Here is a 16,225-nt window from a genome sequence, read left to right as displayed (position 1 = left end):
CTGTTAGCTACTTTGAACAATACAGTTTCTGTAGTTAAAAGAAATCTTTTAAAAGAAATGTCAGTCTCTTGCTTCTCTCAAATTATTTTATTGGTTATGTAGCTATCACACTCCCAACAGTGGAACTTGCTCCATAAACTTTAACTGACATGTTTTTTCCATCACTGATTACATTTAAAATTCTGGACTCGTGAGCTTCCTGTCTACGTATTCCTTTGTTGTGGACCAAACGTATTCCAGGGAAAGACAGTCTTCAGATCAGCCTTCAGCCTGGCAATGGATAATGCATTGGAGTACCATAGAGTCATCAGGTTTTGGCTTGTTGCTATTCATAGTATTCTGCATAAATGAATTGGATGAGGGTACTGAAAGTAAGAATTCAAAATCTGCAGATGGTAATAAATTGGAAGCACAAAATAATGCAATCAGATTCAATCAGATTTTGATTGATTAAGTAACTGGGCCATGAGAGGGCATGTGCTGTTTAACAAAGGCAAATGAAAAATTAATTAATCTGGGAATAAAAGATATAAAACTGCCAGATGAGACAGTTGGCACAGTAATCAGAGAAAAGCTTAAAGAATGTGAGTGAAGAAATCAATATGATTCGACTGAACACTGGGGAAAGGTTTATGTCCCTGCTGTTCGATTTCCTTGAATTGGTAATGCTGGGATTAGGAAAGAACTATGCTTTAATGTATACTGTATTTATGTTTGCATTTCATCCTACACTTTGTATTACAGAGGTTTCTTAAAGCCCAAAAGGAAGAAAAGGGCCCATTGTGGTAGGCACTACAGAAATCAATAGCAGACAGCCAGTTGCTTAGAAGTGTCTACTCAAAACAGATGAGAAAGAGGATGAGAGAGGTATAAAAAGGTAAAAGGCAATTAGACTAAAGTGAATGCTATGCTTAGGAAAAAAAAACAGGAGAAAAATCCAGTTTTCCCTACTTCTAGTCCAATCAAACATGCCTCTTGCACTTGACTGGCTGAATGTGTGGCCTCTCATTTCATATGCATGAAAAAAAGAAAGACCTCTAAATTCAGTTCCATTCATGCACTGTGCTGCTGTCCTTGTTTTGCACACTCAAACATCATGTATCTCAGAGTACTGTAAGGAATCCTCCCCTAGAATCACTGATTTAAAGGATATCTATAGCTCCATTAATATTGGAGTTAATATAAAGGATATCGATAGCTCCATCAATATTGAAGTTAAGCTCATAAGGAGAAAAGATATTTGAATAGTTCTGATCTCATCAGAACTATTCGACCTGATGAGGTGCATCTGCAGGTCCTGAGGGGACTGGTGGATGAAGTTGCTAAACCACTATCCCTCAGTTTTGAGAAGTCGTGGCAGTCCGGTGAAGTTCCCAATGACTGGAAAAGGGAAACTATAACCCCCATTTTTCAAAAAGGGAAAAAAAGGAAGACCCGGGGACTACATGCCAATCAATCTCACCTCTGTGCCCGTCAAGATCATGGAGCAGATCTTCCTGGAAACTGTGCTAAGGCACATGGAAAACAAGTAGGTGATTGGTAACAGACAACATGGCTTCACGAAGGGCAAATTGTGCCTGACAAATTTGGTGGCTTTCTATGACAGGGTTACAGTTTTGGTAGATAAGGGAAGAGCGCCTGATGACATCTACCTGGACTTGTGCAAAGCATTTGACACTGTCCCACACGACATCCTTGTCTCTCAATTGGAGAGACATGGACTTGATGGATGGACCACTCGGTGGATAAAGAATTGGCTGGATGGTCGCAGTCAAAGAGTTGCGATCAACGGCTCAATGTCCAAGTGAACACCAGTGACGAGTGGTGTTCCTCAGGGGTATGTATTGGGACCGGTCCTGTTCAACATCTTTGTCGGCGACATGGACAGTGGGATTGAGTGTACCCTCAACAAGTTTGCCGACAACACCAAACTCCGTGGTGCAGTCAACACGCTGGAGGGAAGGGATGCCATCCAGAGGGACCTTGACAGGCTTGAGAGCTGAGTCTGTGCAAACCACATGAAGTTCAACTAGGCCAAGTGCAAGGTCCTGTACATGGGTTAGGGAAATCCCAAGCACAAATATAGTCTGGGTGGAGAATGGATTGAGAGCAGCCCTGAGGAGAAGGACTTGGGGGTGGTGGTTGATGAGAAGCTCAACACGAGTTGGCAATGAGCGCTTGCAGCCCAGGATACAGGGCTTCAAAAGAAGCATGACCAGCAGGTCGAGGGAGGTGATTCTGCCCCTCTACTCCGCTCTCGCGAGACCCCACCTGGAGTACTGCATCCAGCTCTAGGGTCCCCAACATAAGAAGGACATGGAGCTGTTCGAGTGAGTCCAGAGGAGGGCCACAAAGATGATCAGAGGGCTGGAGAACCTCTCCTATGAAGACAGTCTGAGAGAGCTGGGGCTGTTCAGCCTGGAGAAGAGAAGGCTCCAGGGAGACCTTCTAGCAGCCTTCCAGTACCTGAAGAGGGCCTAGAGGAAAGCTGGAGAGGGAAGTCGTTTGATAATATAAAGTCCCATGTCAAGACTTACAAATAACCATGAACTTATATTCAGTGACAAAGATATATTTAGTTCCAAATCCAAATCTAAAAATGAAACTAATAATAAGAACTATTCAAATATTAAATGAATTAATTAATGAGGCAAGTTCGCCAGATAACTTCTAGAAAGGTTAATAAGCTACTTAATATCCTATATGAATTTAGTAACATTAAAAAAGCACATTTACATATTTAAGTGGCTTCTAAATTTCATTTACCAGACCTGTCTTTCATACCTGTTTTGCAATCAATATTGACACATCCTTGAGTTTATTCAAGAGCAGAATCCCAAAATTGCAAATCTGGCCATAGAGTCTCAATATAATCACGTTATGGTGAGATACCTACAAAGACTAAGAATATCCAGGTCAGCAGTTCTGAAATGCTTTAAATCAGCCCTTTTTTTAACTTGTAATACCTTGGGACCCATCTCTACCTTCTTAGACCTACTTTGCCTATAGCTTCCTTAGCTTCTCTCACTTGTATATATACTTCCACATTTTATTCTCCCCCTAGAGCCAAGCTATCCATCTTATTTCATCTGCATACACCTGTCAAGCCTTTGCACTGCTAGCACCAGAAAACTGTCTCAGGCCTCCAACAGTCTATTCCCTACCTCCAGACTGTGTCTTTTAACAAGATTTTTCTGCATAGCACTTGTCCCAGTGCCCTGAAATTCACTGCAGGTATGCAACAGTTGCCCCAAATCTCTTCAGTCTCCGTCTGCAGTTGCTTCTCAGGTATTTCCATCAAATCATCTCTCCTTTCTGTGGTGCCATATCCCATGGCCTGGCTCCCCGAGCTACCCAAGAAGAGAAGTGCAGCCCTGGCCCGGAGGCTGGCAAAGCTGCCCTAGCCCTTGGCTCCAGCTCACCACAGGTCACTGCAGAGATGGAGAGCGGTCCCTCACCAGCTCTCCAAATGACGCCGCATGTACAAAGGCAAGCCACTTGAACCATAACCCTTGGCCCTCTTCCCAAATGCTGAGAGGGCTTTTCACATGGTTGTGTAAGAAAGAGGAGAGAGCATTTGGAGTGAGGACAAGAAGGGAGCAGGGAGAGATCAGAGGAGAGTAAGCAGAGACACAGAGAAGGTGAAACAAAAGAGTAAATTTTTCTGGGGTTCCTTCCACAGGAATGTTTTCCTGAGAAACAATGACCTAATTACAAAAGCATTTTATTTAGTGTAATGCTACCAAGCTGCAGCTCTGCTAGTAAGACAACTACACAGAGACATTGACTGCTAATCAGACAACACTTTCACAACTATCTCTACGAAAAAAAAATACTTATGCCATTGTATGGGAGAGACAGTTCTGAATTTGTAAACATGTTAAATTTGTCTCACAGACATACTTAAGAAAGGTAAAGACAAAAAGAATGAACAAGAAACCATTGTGAGACCAATTTAACACAATTGGGGGAAAAAAACCCCACAAAGTTGTGGCCCTGATTTTCATCTTCATAGAGTGGGAATTTTGCCATTAATTTTGCCAAAATTTTGCCATTAATTTTGCCACCATTAAAATACAGCAGGTGATCAGTATCTTTAGTTTGCAGAAGTTGCTCAGCACTTGACAGGCATAGGTTCATAAAAATATGACCTATGCTTAAAGAGAGCTGACGTCTGGAAGGAACAGAAAGTCAGGACAGAGACACATGAAGTGAATAAGGATCAAGAAAATGGAGTGTTGAAGATCAAAGCTGAAGCACACTAACAGGCTTGGCAGACAGGGATGATGACGAACACAGGATGCCTATTCACACGACACGACTCAAGCCAAAGCAATTAGTTCCTCCCTTCCACAAACACTAAATTTTCTCCTCAGAAGTTCTTATGTTTAAAAACAAATGTTTTTAAAATGAAACTGTGTGTATAAGTTTAAATTAGGGTAAAAAGATTATTTACCTAAAACTGCACTTCATGAAATGTCCATGAAAAACAACCTGAGAAAATGAAACTCTGTGAAATGACTTTTCAAAACTGTTAGAGTAACTTCAACCTCCTTTAAAATACCCTATGATAATCTTTACCTGGTATTATTTTAGCAATAATACTTTGAAAATACTATGCAAATGGAGAACATTAAAAAAAATGCATAGCACAACATATACATTTATCCCTGAATAGTCTTGTTCTTTAGAAAGTAAATCAAATCCAACAATGCTAAGTGTTAACAAATCAGAGGAGTTATGGAAGCAATTCAGAAATATAGTCAAATTTATAAATTGCTTTCTTTTACAGATTATATGCAACTGCCTAATTTGCAAGATGCCTGGATAGTCCCTGATTAAATAATACACGTGCCTTACTTCCAAACAGATTTTAAAAACCTGATAAGTGCTTTTGAGTGGTAGAGGTAGCCCTTCTTTGTGGGCTATTTGCAAAGGTTTGGGGTTTGCCTATAGCTTTTGTGAGTAGAGTTCTGCTGTCTTGTCCTGGGTAGTATTTTTGGCTCTTGCGCAGAAAAGAAAAAGTATATCTTGTATGTCTGTATACAGTTTCTTTTTTGGTAGTGCCTTGTGAGAAATATAAGGGTCCCACATTACCATAACCTTTGTATAGCAGATCAGGAAACCTCCTCCCCACCGTGCCCTCCCTGCAGCCTGTGCCGTAGGTGACCTGAGTGTAGATGCCCATAAGCTCTGCTGACTGCTGCTCGGATATGCAGCTTCCCAGTCATGGACAGCACATCCAGGCCTGGGATCTGGCATGGGTGTGATAACGCGGAGATTTTGGACCTTGCTGGTGTGCTCCGGCTTGACTTCAGGGGAGCCGTGACAGAGGCAAGCTTATGGCACGGGGCACTGGCTGTCCTCCCAGGCGGGAATATAAATGTGCATTGGGGGTGGTTAGAGACTGGAAGAGGACAAGAGAAGAGGCTTCTACTCATATTCTTCGCCAACCCTTTAGGTAGTAGAAAGTAATGCAAATGAGGCAGTGCTACAGAGCATATGACAAGAATGAGTGCCTAGTCACACATTTAAAAGTGCACATTTTGTGGAAGGGTTCTTTACATTCAAAGGCTTACATTACATTACCCTTTGAAGGAGATCAGTTTTGTGTTGTGAATTAAGATCCTGAGGGAGATTTTTCTAGTGTGTTCTCCACTTGGATAAATAGAAACAATAGAAAACAGCTATCTAGCCAGCTAGCTTCTTTTTCATCAAGCCGTCCCCAAGAAGCCTTTATATCCATATAATTTAAACCAGACAAGATACTACAGTGCATATCGCATGGAAGAATCCTGCAATGAAATGCAATGGCCCAAGAGCATTTTATCTTTAGCTTCTAGTAAGGTGAATGACAAAACAAGTACCACATGATGAATTTGTAGTGCATAGTGCCAAATGCTTTATTAATTGCTTATAAAATGTGCTGCCAGTAAATGTTTCATTAAATGTTCATTTATGTTAAACAAGAAATCCTAAAGACACAACAACTGTGAAAGAAGAAGAGAGAACGTGAAGACAACAGGCCTGGAAAAACCATCTACAGAAGATGGAGCGGCATTATAACCAACGATAAGTACTGTTATCACACCAAAGCCTTCCTTTCAGGAATATTACAGGAGCATGTTATTGGACTGAACTAGGTCTCAGGATCCTGGACTCTACATCTAGCTCTACCTGTCAGGTGCTCTTAGGGGAGGCACTTCCGCTTTCCAGCATTAGCTGCTCTCTATCTACAGTAACAGCAATGATATGATCTCCTTTATTTTTATTAGCCTTTCTGTTTCACATTGTGTAAAGTAAAAGGAAAAAAAATATAGAAAATAGAGCAGTGTTAAGAGATCATCTAGTTCAATCTCTTTCCCTGATTGAAGATTAAATAGACCTATGGAGTTTCTGATTACACAGCCTTAAAGGCCTCCAGTGATAGGGACAGTCTCCCCAGGAAAACAATTCTAGTGTTTACTTATGCCAGCCATATGGAAACATTTCCTAGATTCTAACATTGCCTAATCTAATTTAAGGCTATTATTACTTTTGCTTGTCAAACATCAGTGTGGAAAATGGGTTATATGGTGTGGAAAATGGCTTGCAACAACCTTAAAAGACATATCTGCCTCTGGCATGTTTTCCTTCTGGACACAAAAGTCTCTCCTGTCTGACAATGTTTTCTGGATCTGTGATGACCGACAGTGCTTACTCATGGAACCTCTACAAACACAAATCTTCACTGAAATATGCCAAACTGCAACTCATCTAAGCTTTACAACACTGGCACACTTTCCATTCCCTCATTTGGATCATTAATGGAAGCATGGAAGAGTACCAGATGCAGGATGGATCCTATGAAGCTCTATTCAACACATTACCTTCTCATTTTGACAGGGTACTGCTGAATGACAGGCACTCCCTGGATGCAGGTATCCTGCCACTTTTGTAACTGCCCTAGTGCCTGGTCAGAACAAAAAGGTATAAAAACAGTTCCCAGAAGCCTTTTTCCATAACATTCCCATTCTATTTAATAACCAGATAAACACTCTTCATTTTACTAGTGCACTTTCAGAATGCTTACTTATTATTCTTCATGTCTCCAGCTAATGCCATTTTGCTCTGTGCTTTGGCCCTTCTGATTTTATTTCTGGTGCTTATATTACTGTTTTACACTTACCTTCAGTAATTTGATAGAAGTAATTCTTAGTTGCCAGTTTATTTCAACTTGCCATCAAGCTCATAATGTAGTCCCAGATATTTTTCACTACACTTTCTTACACTTCTATGGGAGGATACAGAAGAACAAGGGAACCAAAAAGATACAGGGAAAGAAAGCACAAGTCGAAGAAGAGACTGACTCCACGTTACGGAGAAAGGAAATGAGAAAAGGCATATTTAGCTACAAAGCAGACAAGAATGACAACTCAAACATCAACATGTATATTATTTCCACACATCCCCAAATTTATTTTATCACTGTTTTCATTTATTTAATTACAGTACTTACATATGAGTGACTTTACTTAAACTGTTGAAGGAATGGGCCTCCAGACTCTGAAGTGTTTCATCTATGGAGATGTAGCTAAACACCAGCAAACAGAAAAAGAAACAAGTCTCAGACCTTGGCAAGCCATGGCTAGTGCCCATCATGACACTTTATTTTTCGTCTCATTCTTTTTCTCATCCAACTGCCATGACACTGCCAGACACATGGATAGTGTCTGAGGGAGGAACTTTTAACAGGATCTGGATTTGGACTGATGCCTGAGATGCACACTATACTGCAGAATACATTTAAACCAAAAACCCACAACAGTGCTATTAAGCACCAAAAGCAAACATCCATCTTTCACATTTCAAAATCATATTTCTTCCTGTTTTCCCCACTTAAGATACACCTTGGAGTTCTCTAAGGGGATCTAGCCCTCAGGTAAATTGGCATATTTCTCTATATTGACGAATTAAAAAGGAAGGAAAGAAACAAAGATGGTCCTTGGGCCATCACTGCAACAACTGTCGCAATTTCTCTAGAGAGAAACAGATCATCAGGGCAACCAATGCTTTGATATTGTTGAGGAAAAAAAGTGTGCTCTAACATGAATTTAGAGAGAAACTGGAGCCATAGAGTGAATGCTGTACAGGATGTAAGGAGTAGTGTGGCTCAGAAGCAAAATCAGACAGCAAGCTTAAGAAATATTTATTTGCACACAGTTTAGACTGGGTCGCATTTGTACTGCTAGTGATCTACTGACTGTGATGAGAAAATAGCTCTACAGTCTCTCCACTATCATTAGGAGGAAGTTAATACTGGAACTACTGTTAAAGTCTTTGAAATGTGAATAAAGTTACAGAATCACAGGATGGTTAGGGTTGGAAGGGACCTCTGGAGATCATCTAGGCCAACACCCTGCCAAAGCAGCTTCCCCTAGAGCATATTGGACAGGGTTGTGTCCAGGAGGGTTTTGAATATCTCCAGAGAAGGAGACTCCACAACCTCCCTGGGCAACCTGTTCCAGTGCTCTACCACCCGTCAAAAAAAAAGTTGCAATACAACTAACTAGATTTTCAGAGTAACTGACTTATTACTATTTGGGTTTAAATTATCTGATTTCTGTCTTTCAAATATCTCTTAGTTTTAAAATTTATTAATGCTAGAACAGCATTTAAAAGATGTATTCCTGTACTTTATTACTTTTCTAATAATATTTTATATAATATTTCTAATCTATAGATCTTTTAAAACAATTGTAATGCCTTGTATATTCTTTATATGTATTATTATTATTAAAATATTTAAGTGCTATCTTTTGATCTCTTGATCAAAGTTACTGGACTCATTTTTTAATATTTTGCATGGTACACATACCCTGAACAACTTGATAATTATTTTAAATACACAAAATTAAATTGACTAGAAGATTCTTAGACATCAATTTTAGATGTCAAAATCAAATAAAATGTAATAATAAAGGGGCTGTATCATATGCCTTTCCTCATTTTTAATCAGTAGACCTGCAAAGACCTAGAATCATACTTAAAAAATATCCAACTGGTATTTTACATCAGTTCTAAATTGGGTTGTGTTCCTTAAAAAAAAACCCGAGTTTTTTAACATTCTTTTCCATTTTTCCAATGACAATATTAAGAGTAATAATAGTAAATAGCAAATTAAAATATAATCATTTAACCCAGGAGGGCTTTTTAATACAGTCAATTATGGATCAGATTTCTATTTTTGTGGAAGTTCTAAAGAAGATAAATCTTTATTTCTTTCAATGGATATTAAAAATATTTAAAGTGTTTTAAAAAATTGGAAAGTCTACTTTGTGACAAGTGCATGCTCTAACAACCAGCAGATGACTAATACCACCTAACTGTTCCTAAGGGAATTTATGTCCTCTCCAGATTGGAGCTAAAAAGCATATTACCTGAACTAATTTTAACTCTTCTAACATGAGATTTACTTTTTATGTGTCACTTTGGAGATGTATTCAACAGCATTTGAAAAGATCACAGAAAAGTAACTAGTGGAGATTGGATGACTAACAGATTCTCTTTCTACGGTAATACTGCTTTTAAAAAGCAATTTGCCTCTTCCAAAGGAAGGAAGATAATATAAGAGGAACAAAATCAATTATTTCCAGTCTGTACCTCTGTGACTGAGTATTGCAGAGTTAGTTGTTTATGTAAGATGCTTTAATTTTGTTTTCCTGTAAGCAAGAAATGTCTATTGCCCAGGAAACTGGAGTTTCAGTCTTAAAAGGAAATTAAGTACTCCATTGTAACAGAGCCTACATTTTAACATACATACCAAAAGACAGGTTATATCAATGACACATTACAAAAAGTGTTGTTCTATATAGTAAACAGCTATATATAAATAATCAGCTTGGCAGAAAATGAAATTAAAAACAGATCATGAACAAACATTGGATCCTCATGGTGGGGCTAGTAATTAGAGAGTACTTTTTTGTGTGCCCCGTGATCAAAATGGATCACCTTACACAGGCAGGCAAGTGCTTTTCTTTCACATTATGGAGGAGGCGGAAGAGTGGCAACGGGGGACTCCTCCTCCCCTCCCTCACCCCAACAGCCACTATGTCTCTTTCCACCACACTGCATGTCACATTTTTACTCTACTGCCTGGTTTGGAGCTGATTGAGTTACAGTTTTATTATCTTCAGCTGTGGGACTGAAAGTGGGAAGGAAACAGCTTATTTTCTTTGCATGTTGACCTCCACTCTTGTGCTTCATGAGCAGATGTATTTGTTATATTAATTAACCACATCCTCACTGATGACAGAGAAACAAGTAGTTTTATTTGTTTTAGTGTCATCTAGATAAACACCCAAAAACCACACAAACACTTTCAAAATCTCCTCTGAGACAGGAATGTCAACAGAAACATGTATTAATGGTGCATAAGCATTTACTTCCAAGTGTTCAGAGTGCTTCCAAAAACTTTGGGACTCTGGCTAATGAACATTAGCCAGATTAACAACATGTTAAATGTAAGAAATAAAAATCATAGCAATCAGAACTGGAAGGAGCTGCATTAGAAGAAGAGGGAAAATGTGTTTAAATTCCCATTTTGAAGCATGTTACAATTCAGCACCTCCTCTCCCTACCAGCTGTGTTTAATTTGCAGGATTTCAAAATGCCTTAAACACCCATTGTGAATACAGTCACAGCGTAAACACCAAATGCACAGCTTCAGAGAAAGTCTGTTTGCAGAGAACACTTTAATCACCATTGCCCATTCAGTAAGAGCCTGAGAACACAGGATTTAAAGCAGATCGGCACGTGGCTGTAGCCACAAGGCCCTCTCCCTGCCCTTATTTTCTTCCTTCTCCCTCTCTCCACCTTTCTTTGCTTTTTTCCAGCCTCAGCATCCCTTGTGTTGCTGTGTTGCTGCCACCAGCTGCCCCTGTTCTCCTCTGCTGCTGATGGAGGGCAGCTCGGTGACGTGTGGGGTGCTTCACGAGAGAACAACCAGAAGCAGCTAAGACAATCGAAGCCCTGAGCTGGGGCTGTGCTGTATGGGCTGGCACCGGGGAGCACGGGAGGTGTGGGAGCAATGCGGTGCAGATGCACTCTACGTGCGGGGAGCCGTGTGGTGGCACTGGCTGTGGGACAGCAGTGTGCACGGGGCGTGAATAGGCACTGCGTTGCACAGAGGAAAACAGTGCACAGGGGAAATGTTGTGCTCTGCACGGGGCTGCTGGCAGAGAGCACTGTGCAATGGGGGGATGCTACTTTGCGTGGAGAAGCTGTGAAGAAAACTGCTCAGGGAGCTACACGGCAGGTGTCTGTGAGATATTTATGAATGTGACCACAAAGCATCATCCTAAGCCCAGGAAAAAGGTTCATTATCCTTGACCTTAAAAATACTGAATGTTCAACTGTCCTAAGTCAGTAGGAAATACCAGGCAAAGCCCTTCTACCAAGATTTAATGCATTTGCAGCTTTAAGGATGTAAAACACAATTTTCTCTTGCATCTGAATACCATATAAAACCTTCTTTTTCAGTACACTGATGTGTTTCTGACAGGAATTAGCTTTGTACTTGAGCATGTCATTGAAAAGCTTCTTGTTTCATGCCAGTGGCAAAGCAGCACAAGGAAACAATCTCTACTTCTGGCTGTCAAGAGTACCTGGATATGCATTCATTTAAGAGAAATAGTAGCTCTAAAATTTTTGTTTAAACAAGGTTTATAAAGAGGACAACTAATTTTTCTATTCAGTACAGAGGAAAAAAGGGTTTATTTGTGGAAATTATATAGTAGAAACTGTATAGCAAAAGGAAGTGCTATATTTGTAACAGTAAATACAGTCTCTATCACACTATTGAAACTTCAGAACATTTTCTAGATGAGTTTACAAAGCAAGGAATGATCTGGTAATTTTCATTGCTGATGGAAATTATGGGCTGGGAGAGGGAAATGAGACATGTGGTACATTAGAGGCCAAGACATACACATAAGAGCTGTGGTTAAAACACAAGTACCGGTTCCTTAACCCAAAGTTTATATCAAGAAATTGGGAGTTCATGATTTGTAGTAGTAGTAATGCTATAAGAAAAATGCAGAAGGGCATTGACACTATTAAAATTTAAACGGCTGTCTATTCTTCATAGTCTTTTTCAAATTAACAAGACGAAGAGAAATGTGGTAACCCAGAAGGCATTGCACATCAGGAGAGAGAGAGTGTAATGCTACCACATCAGGGCATGATTTTAGGTAGGTTACTGCTATATTCAACTGTGTCTGTGCTATTTTCCTACACCTAAATGGGGAGTAGCGGGAAGGTAAAGCTCCATATTCAAATACTCTCTTTAAAGAATAATTTGGGGAAGATATTGACATTTATTTTCCCAGGTAGCCTTGAAATCATGAACAAAATAAACTGACCTGGATGCCGTATTATCTTAAGATGTGTAAAGATAATACACGTATTATCTTAAGATGTGTAAAAGCATCTATTAATTTCATTCAAGGCCATAAGTCTTTTGTCATTTTGACTTTCCTCTTCAACTGATATGTGATCAAAGCATGCAACAGAGTGGTTATCTGTTACCATGTTACTACCAAACAGTATAGGCAAAAGATTGTCATTGACTCATGCCCATGGAGAGAGACTAGATGGCTAAGTGGCCTTAGCCTACAAGGTCTCTAAGTGATCGAGAGACACGCTGTATGAATACCCCTTCCTCACCTCCAGTGCCATGAAGGTTAGGAAGATTTGTTGTAACAGCCTTTTGGCAACCCGAAGCTTTTGGAGGCTAGGCATCTTTAGAGAAGGGTTCACTGAATTCTTCAGATGAACACCTGTGCTTTTACAAACACATAAATATTACAATTTGAGAATTTTAAAATCTGAAAAGCATCTAAACAATGGATTATGTGTCACTGAAAGCTGAAGAAGAGTTGACATCGTTCTACATTTAAGAAAACTCTGTTTTGAACAAAGTTTATCAGGTTTATATGTGATACTATACATCGTATGAGGGATATTCCCCCCACCCCCAAAAAAAAAACCCCAAACAATACACTATCTATCTGATTAAACTGAGATGGTAAATGAGGCTGCACATATTCAAGAACAATTACTTAAAAGGATTTTAGAAAGTCATTACCTGGATGAAACTATAAAATATAATTAGGCAGACCTCCATGTGCCCCCTCAAAGTCCTGTTTCATGAATTCTTAAATAGTAGTCCATCTCAGCCATTCAACCAATGCTCAGCTGGAGTTGAGACTTGCAAGGAATGTCAAGGACAACACGAGCTCCTATTGCCACATTATTAATAAAAGGTTGAACAAGAAAAGTGTGAGCCTCTTGCTGAATGAGGTGGTTTGTTTATTTAACAGTGGACACATATAAAGCTGAGCACTAGAGTGGATAAAGCCCTGAGCAATCTGGTTGGACCTTAATAGTTGGCCCAACTTTTAGCAGGTAGTGGACTAGGGGCCTCCTGAGGTCCCTTCTAAATTACACGACTGTCTGATTCTAAGGAGTGAATTGGGAGATGGCAGAGAAGTTCCCTGCATCAAATAGCCATGCACAGGATGACAGATTATGGGCCAGCCACCAAGAAGAAGAAATAAAGGTGGGACAAATTTGTTTCAAGACTGCTGACATCAACAAGCAGTGCAGTGCAAGGGTAGGCACTTTCAATGGGACAAATGTTGACGTGAGGCAAATAGGTAGAGGCTGCTGGTTGTGCATTTACAGATTGTGTTCATGCATGTGTTTATACACAAAGGCAGTGACACAATGGAGTTCCCTCTCACATCACACAAATAATAATGTTTGGTGAAAGTTTATCCCTAGTCTAGAAATGCCACAGGGTCTCCAATGAAATGAGTTACAAATCATGCTGGGAGCTGGAAACAAATTTTTATCCAGGACCAGCAGTAGAGTATGTTCTTTTGTTATGAATGAAACCATTTCCCATATTTTGCAAACTGAAAAAAAAAGTTTTATAGCCTTATTTATCACATCTACTTCAATAAAGGTGTGCTCTTATCAAAAAATGCCTAGTATGCCTTCCTATAGCTGGTCCGAGTTATAAACAATGGGATAATTACTTTCGGTTCTAAAATGTAAGTGGTGAGGTAGCAAAGGTGCAAGAATATTTTCATTTTAGAAGATTTTATACACAAAGACAGAATTTTGGAGAAGGAAAGTGATTTTTAATAGAAGAGCTAAAAGAATAATATCAGAAACAGAACTTACATCCTAGAGATGTTGGGGAGGTTGGAAAAAACGTCACTTGGAATTGTTCTTAGATGAGTCTCCAAAAACCTCCTATAGAAATAAGTTTGGCAGTTAATATCCTTTGGTAAGTACAATTTAACATTAAAAAATGTACTATACAACTCCAGTTCTGCTCCAGTGTTTCTGTTGTTATCTTCCCTTTTCCCACTGTTTCTGTCTTTGCCTCATTTCTATTCCTGCTTCATGATGTGGCTTGGTTTGCTTGGTGTGCTCACAGAATCACAGAATGTTAGGGATTGGAAGGGACCTCGAAAGACCATCTAGTCCAATCCCCTTGCCGGAGCAGGATTACCTAGATCATGTCACACAGGAATGCGTCCAGGCGGGTTTTAAATGTCTCCAGAGAAGGAGACTCCACAACCTCTCTGGGCAGCCTGTTCCAGTGTTCAGTCACCCTCACCGTAAAGAAGTTTTTCCTCATATTTAAGTGGAACCTCCTGTGTTCCAGCTTGCACCCGTTGCCCCTTGTCCTGTCAAGGGATGTCACTGAGAATAGCCTGGCTTCATCCTCATGACACTTGCCCTTTACATATTTATAAACATTAATGGGGTTACCTCTCAGTCTCCTCTTCTCCAAGCTAAAGAGACCCAGCTCCCTCAGCCTCTCCTCATAAGGGAGATGTTCCACCCCCTTAATCATCTTCGTGGCTCTGCGCTGGACTCTCTCTAGCAGTTCCCTGTCCTTCTTGAACTGAGGGGCCCAGAACTGGACACAATACTCCAGATGCGGCCTCACCAGGGCAGAGTAGAGGGGGAGGAGAACCTCTCTTGACCTGCTAACCACACCCCTTCTAATACACCCCAGGATGCCATTGGCCTTCTTGGCCACAAGGGCACACTGCTGGCTCATGGTCATCCTGCTGTCCACTAGGACCCCCAGGTCCCTTTCCCCTACGCTGCTCTCCAACAGGTCTGTCCCCAATTTACACTGGTACATGGGGTTGTTCTTACCCAGATGCAGGACTCTACACTTGCCCTTGTTATATTTCATAAAATTTCTCCCCGCCCAACTCTCCAGCCTGTCTAGGTCTCTCTGAATGGCAGCACAGCCTTCTGGTGTGTCAGCCACTCCTCTCAGTTTTGTGCTCCCTCAATCTAAATTACAACTTCCTGCATCGTCTCTTCTAGGAACTCAGCATTCAGTGGTAATGATGGTCTTTCCAAAACTCCAGAGCATGACCAGCAAACATATTTGCCCATTGAATTAAATTAAGTATTAAGAGTATAAGCATTCTTTTAATCATTTCAGGCTCCACAACGATATGCCCCCCTCATTCCGAGCAAGAAATTCAGGTATACCAGCCAAAACTGAATTAGAGCAATTGCATACTTCCTCCACAGAATTCTCCATATACTTTGTAATAAATACAACATTCGTCCTCCCTAAACCTCTGATGTGGGGTTAGCATGTATATTGGGTTTTTTTTAGCTTAAGCTCGGTTAAAAATGCACTTCAGGAGAGAGCAGAATTATGTATCTTACCCACCTACAGGAGGTTTCAGAAAACCAGACAATGTTTAAGGGAGATACTTACTAACAGCCAAGTTCTTAACAGAATGGATCTCTAGCAGACTGACTCCTCCGAAAAAGGAGGAAATGCTTTGGAAAATTACCCTATAATGTCTGTTAAACTTACAGTTACAACATATCATTTCTGGATGCGGTAATCTTTGGTTTTCAAGTACATCTGGGAATACACTTACATAATTTATAGTCAATGAATAGTCTGGAGAATAATCAAGAACAAATGATAAGCTTTTCCCATAGCTGCTGTTTAAGAACAGTTCAGTAGAAAAGAATTAAACAAATCAGGACAATTTCCTAATTCTGTTTTCTGTTTCGTAATGTGAAGTATCTGTTTATAAAAATTATATTGGATTTACACAGACAAAGTATTCTCATCTTAAGATTTAACAAGCTTCTGGAACTTGCATACAAGAAATAAAAATACTTG

The 16,225-nt window shown here is 40.0% G+C and overlaps 1 protein-coding gene across 3 annotated transcripts in view; it reads right to left on the bottom strand.

Annotated features, from left to right (window-relative positions):
• The window catches only part of TSHR (thyroid stimulating hormone receptor), a 76,831-nt gene that overhangs the window by 30,305 nt on the left and 30,301 nt on the right, over positions 1-16,225 (bottom strand). The window contains exons 2-3 of one of the 3 annotated variants that reach the window (XM_068399108.1): positions 14,230-14,301; positions 7,499-7,573 (exon numbers count right to left, since the gene is read on the bottom strand). The exons of 1 other annotated variant lie outside the window; for it this stretch is intronic. In XM_068399108.1, coding sequence (XP_068255209.1) covers positions 7,499-7,573; positions 14,230-14,301 — 147 coding nt within the window. The remainder of the gene's footprint in view (positions 1-7,498; positions 7,574-14,229; positions 14,302-16,225) is intronic. One more of the 3 variants, XM_068399109.1, reaches the window with a different exon arrangement.

Source organism: Nyctibius grandis, chromosome 4 (assembly GCF_013368605.1).
Source record: "Nyctibius grandis isolate bNycGra1 chromosome 4, bNycGra1.pri, whole genome shotgun sequence".
NCBI lineage: Eukaryota > Metazoa > Chordata > Aves > Nyctibiiformes > Nyctibiidae > Nyctibius > Nyctibius grandis.
The sequence above is the reverse complement of the archived record's forward strand: the minus strand, read 5'-3'. Positions and strand labels throughout refer to the sequence as shown.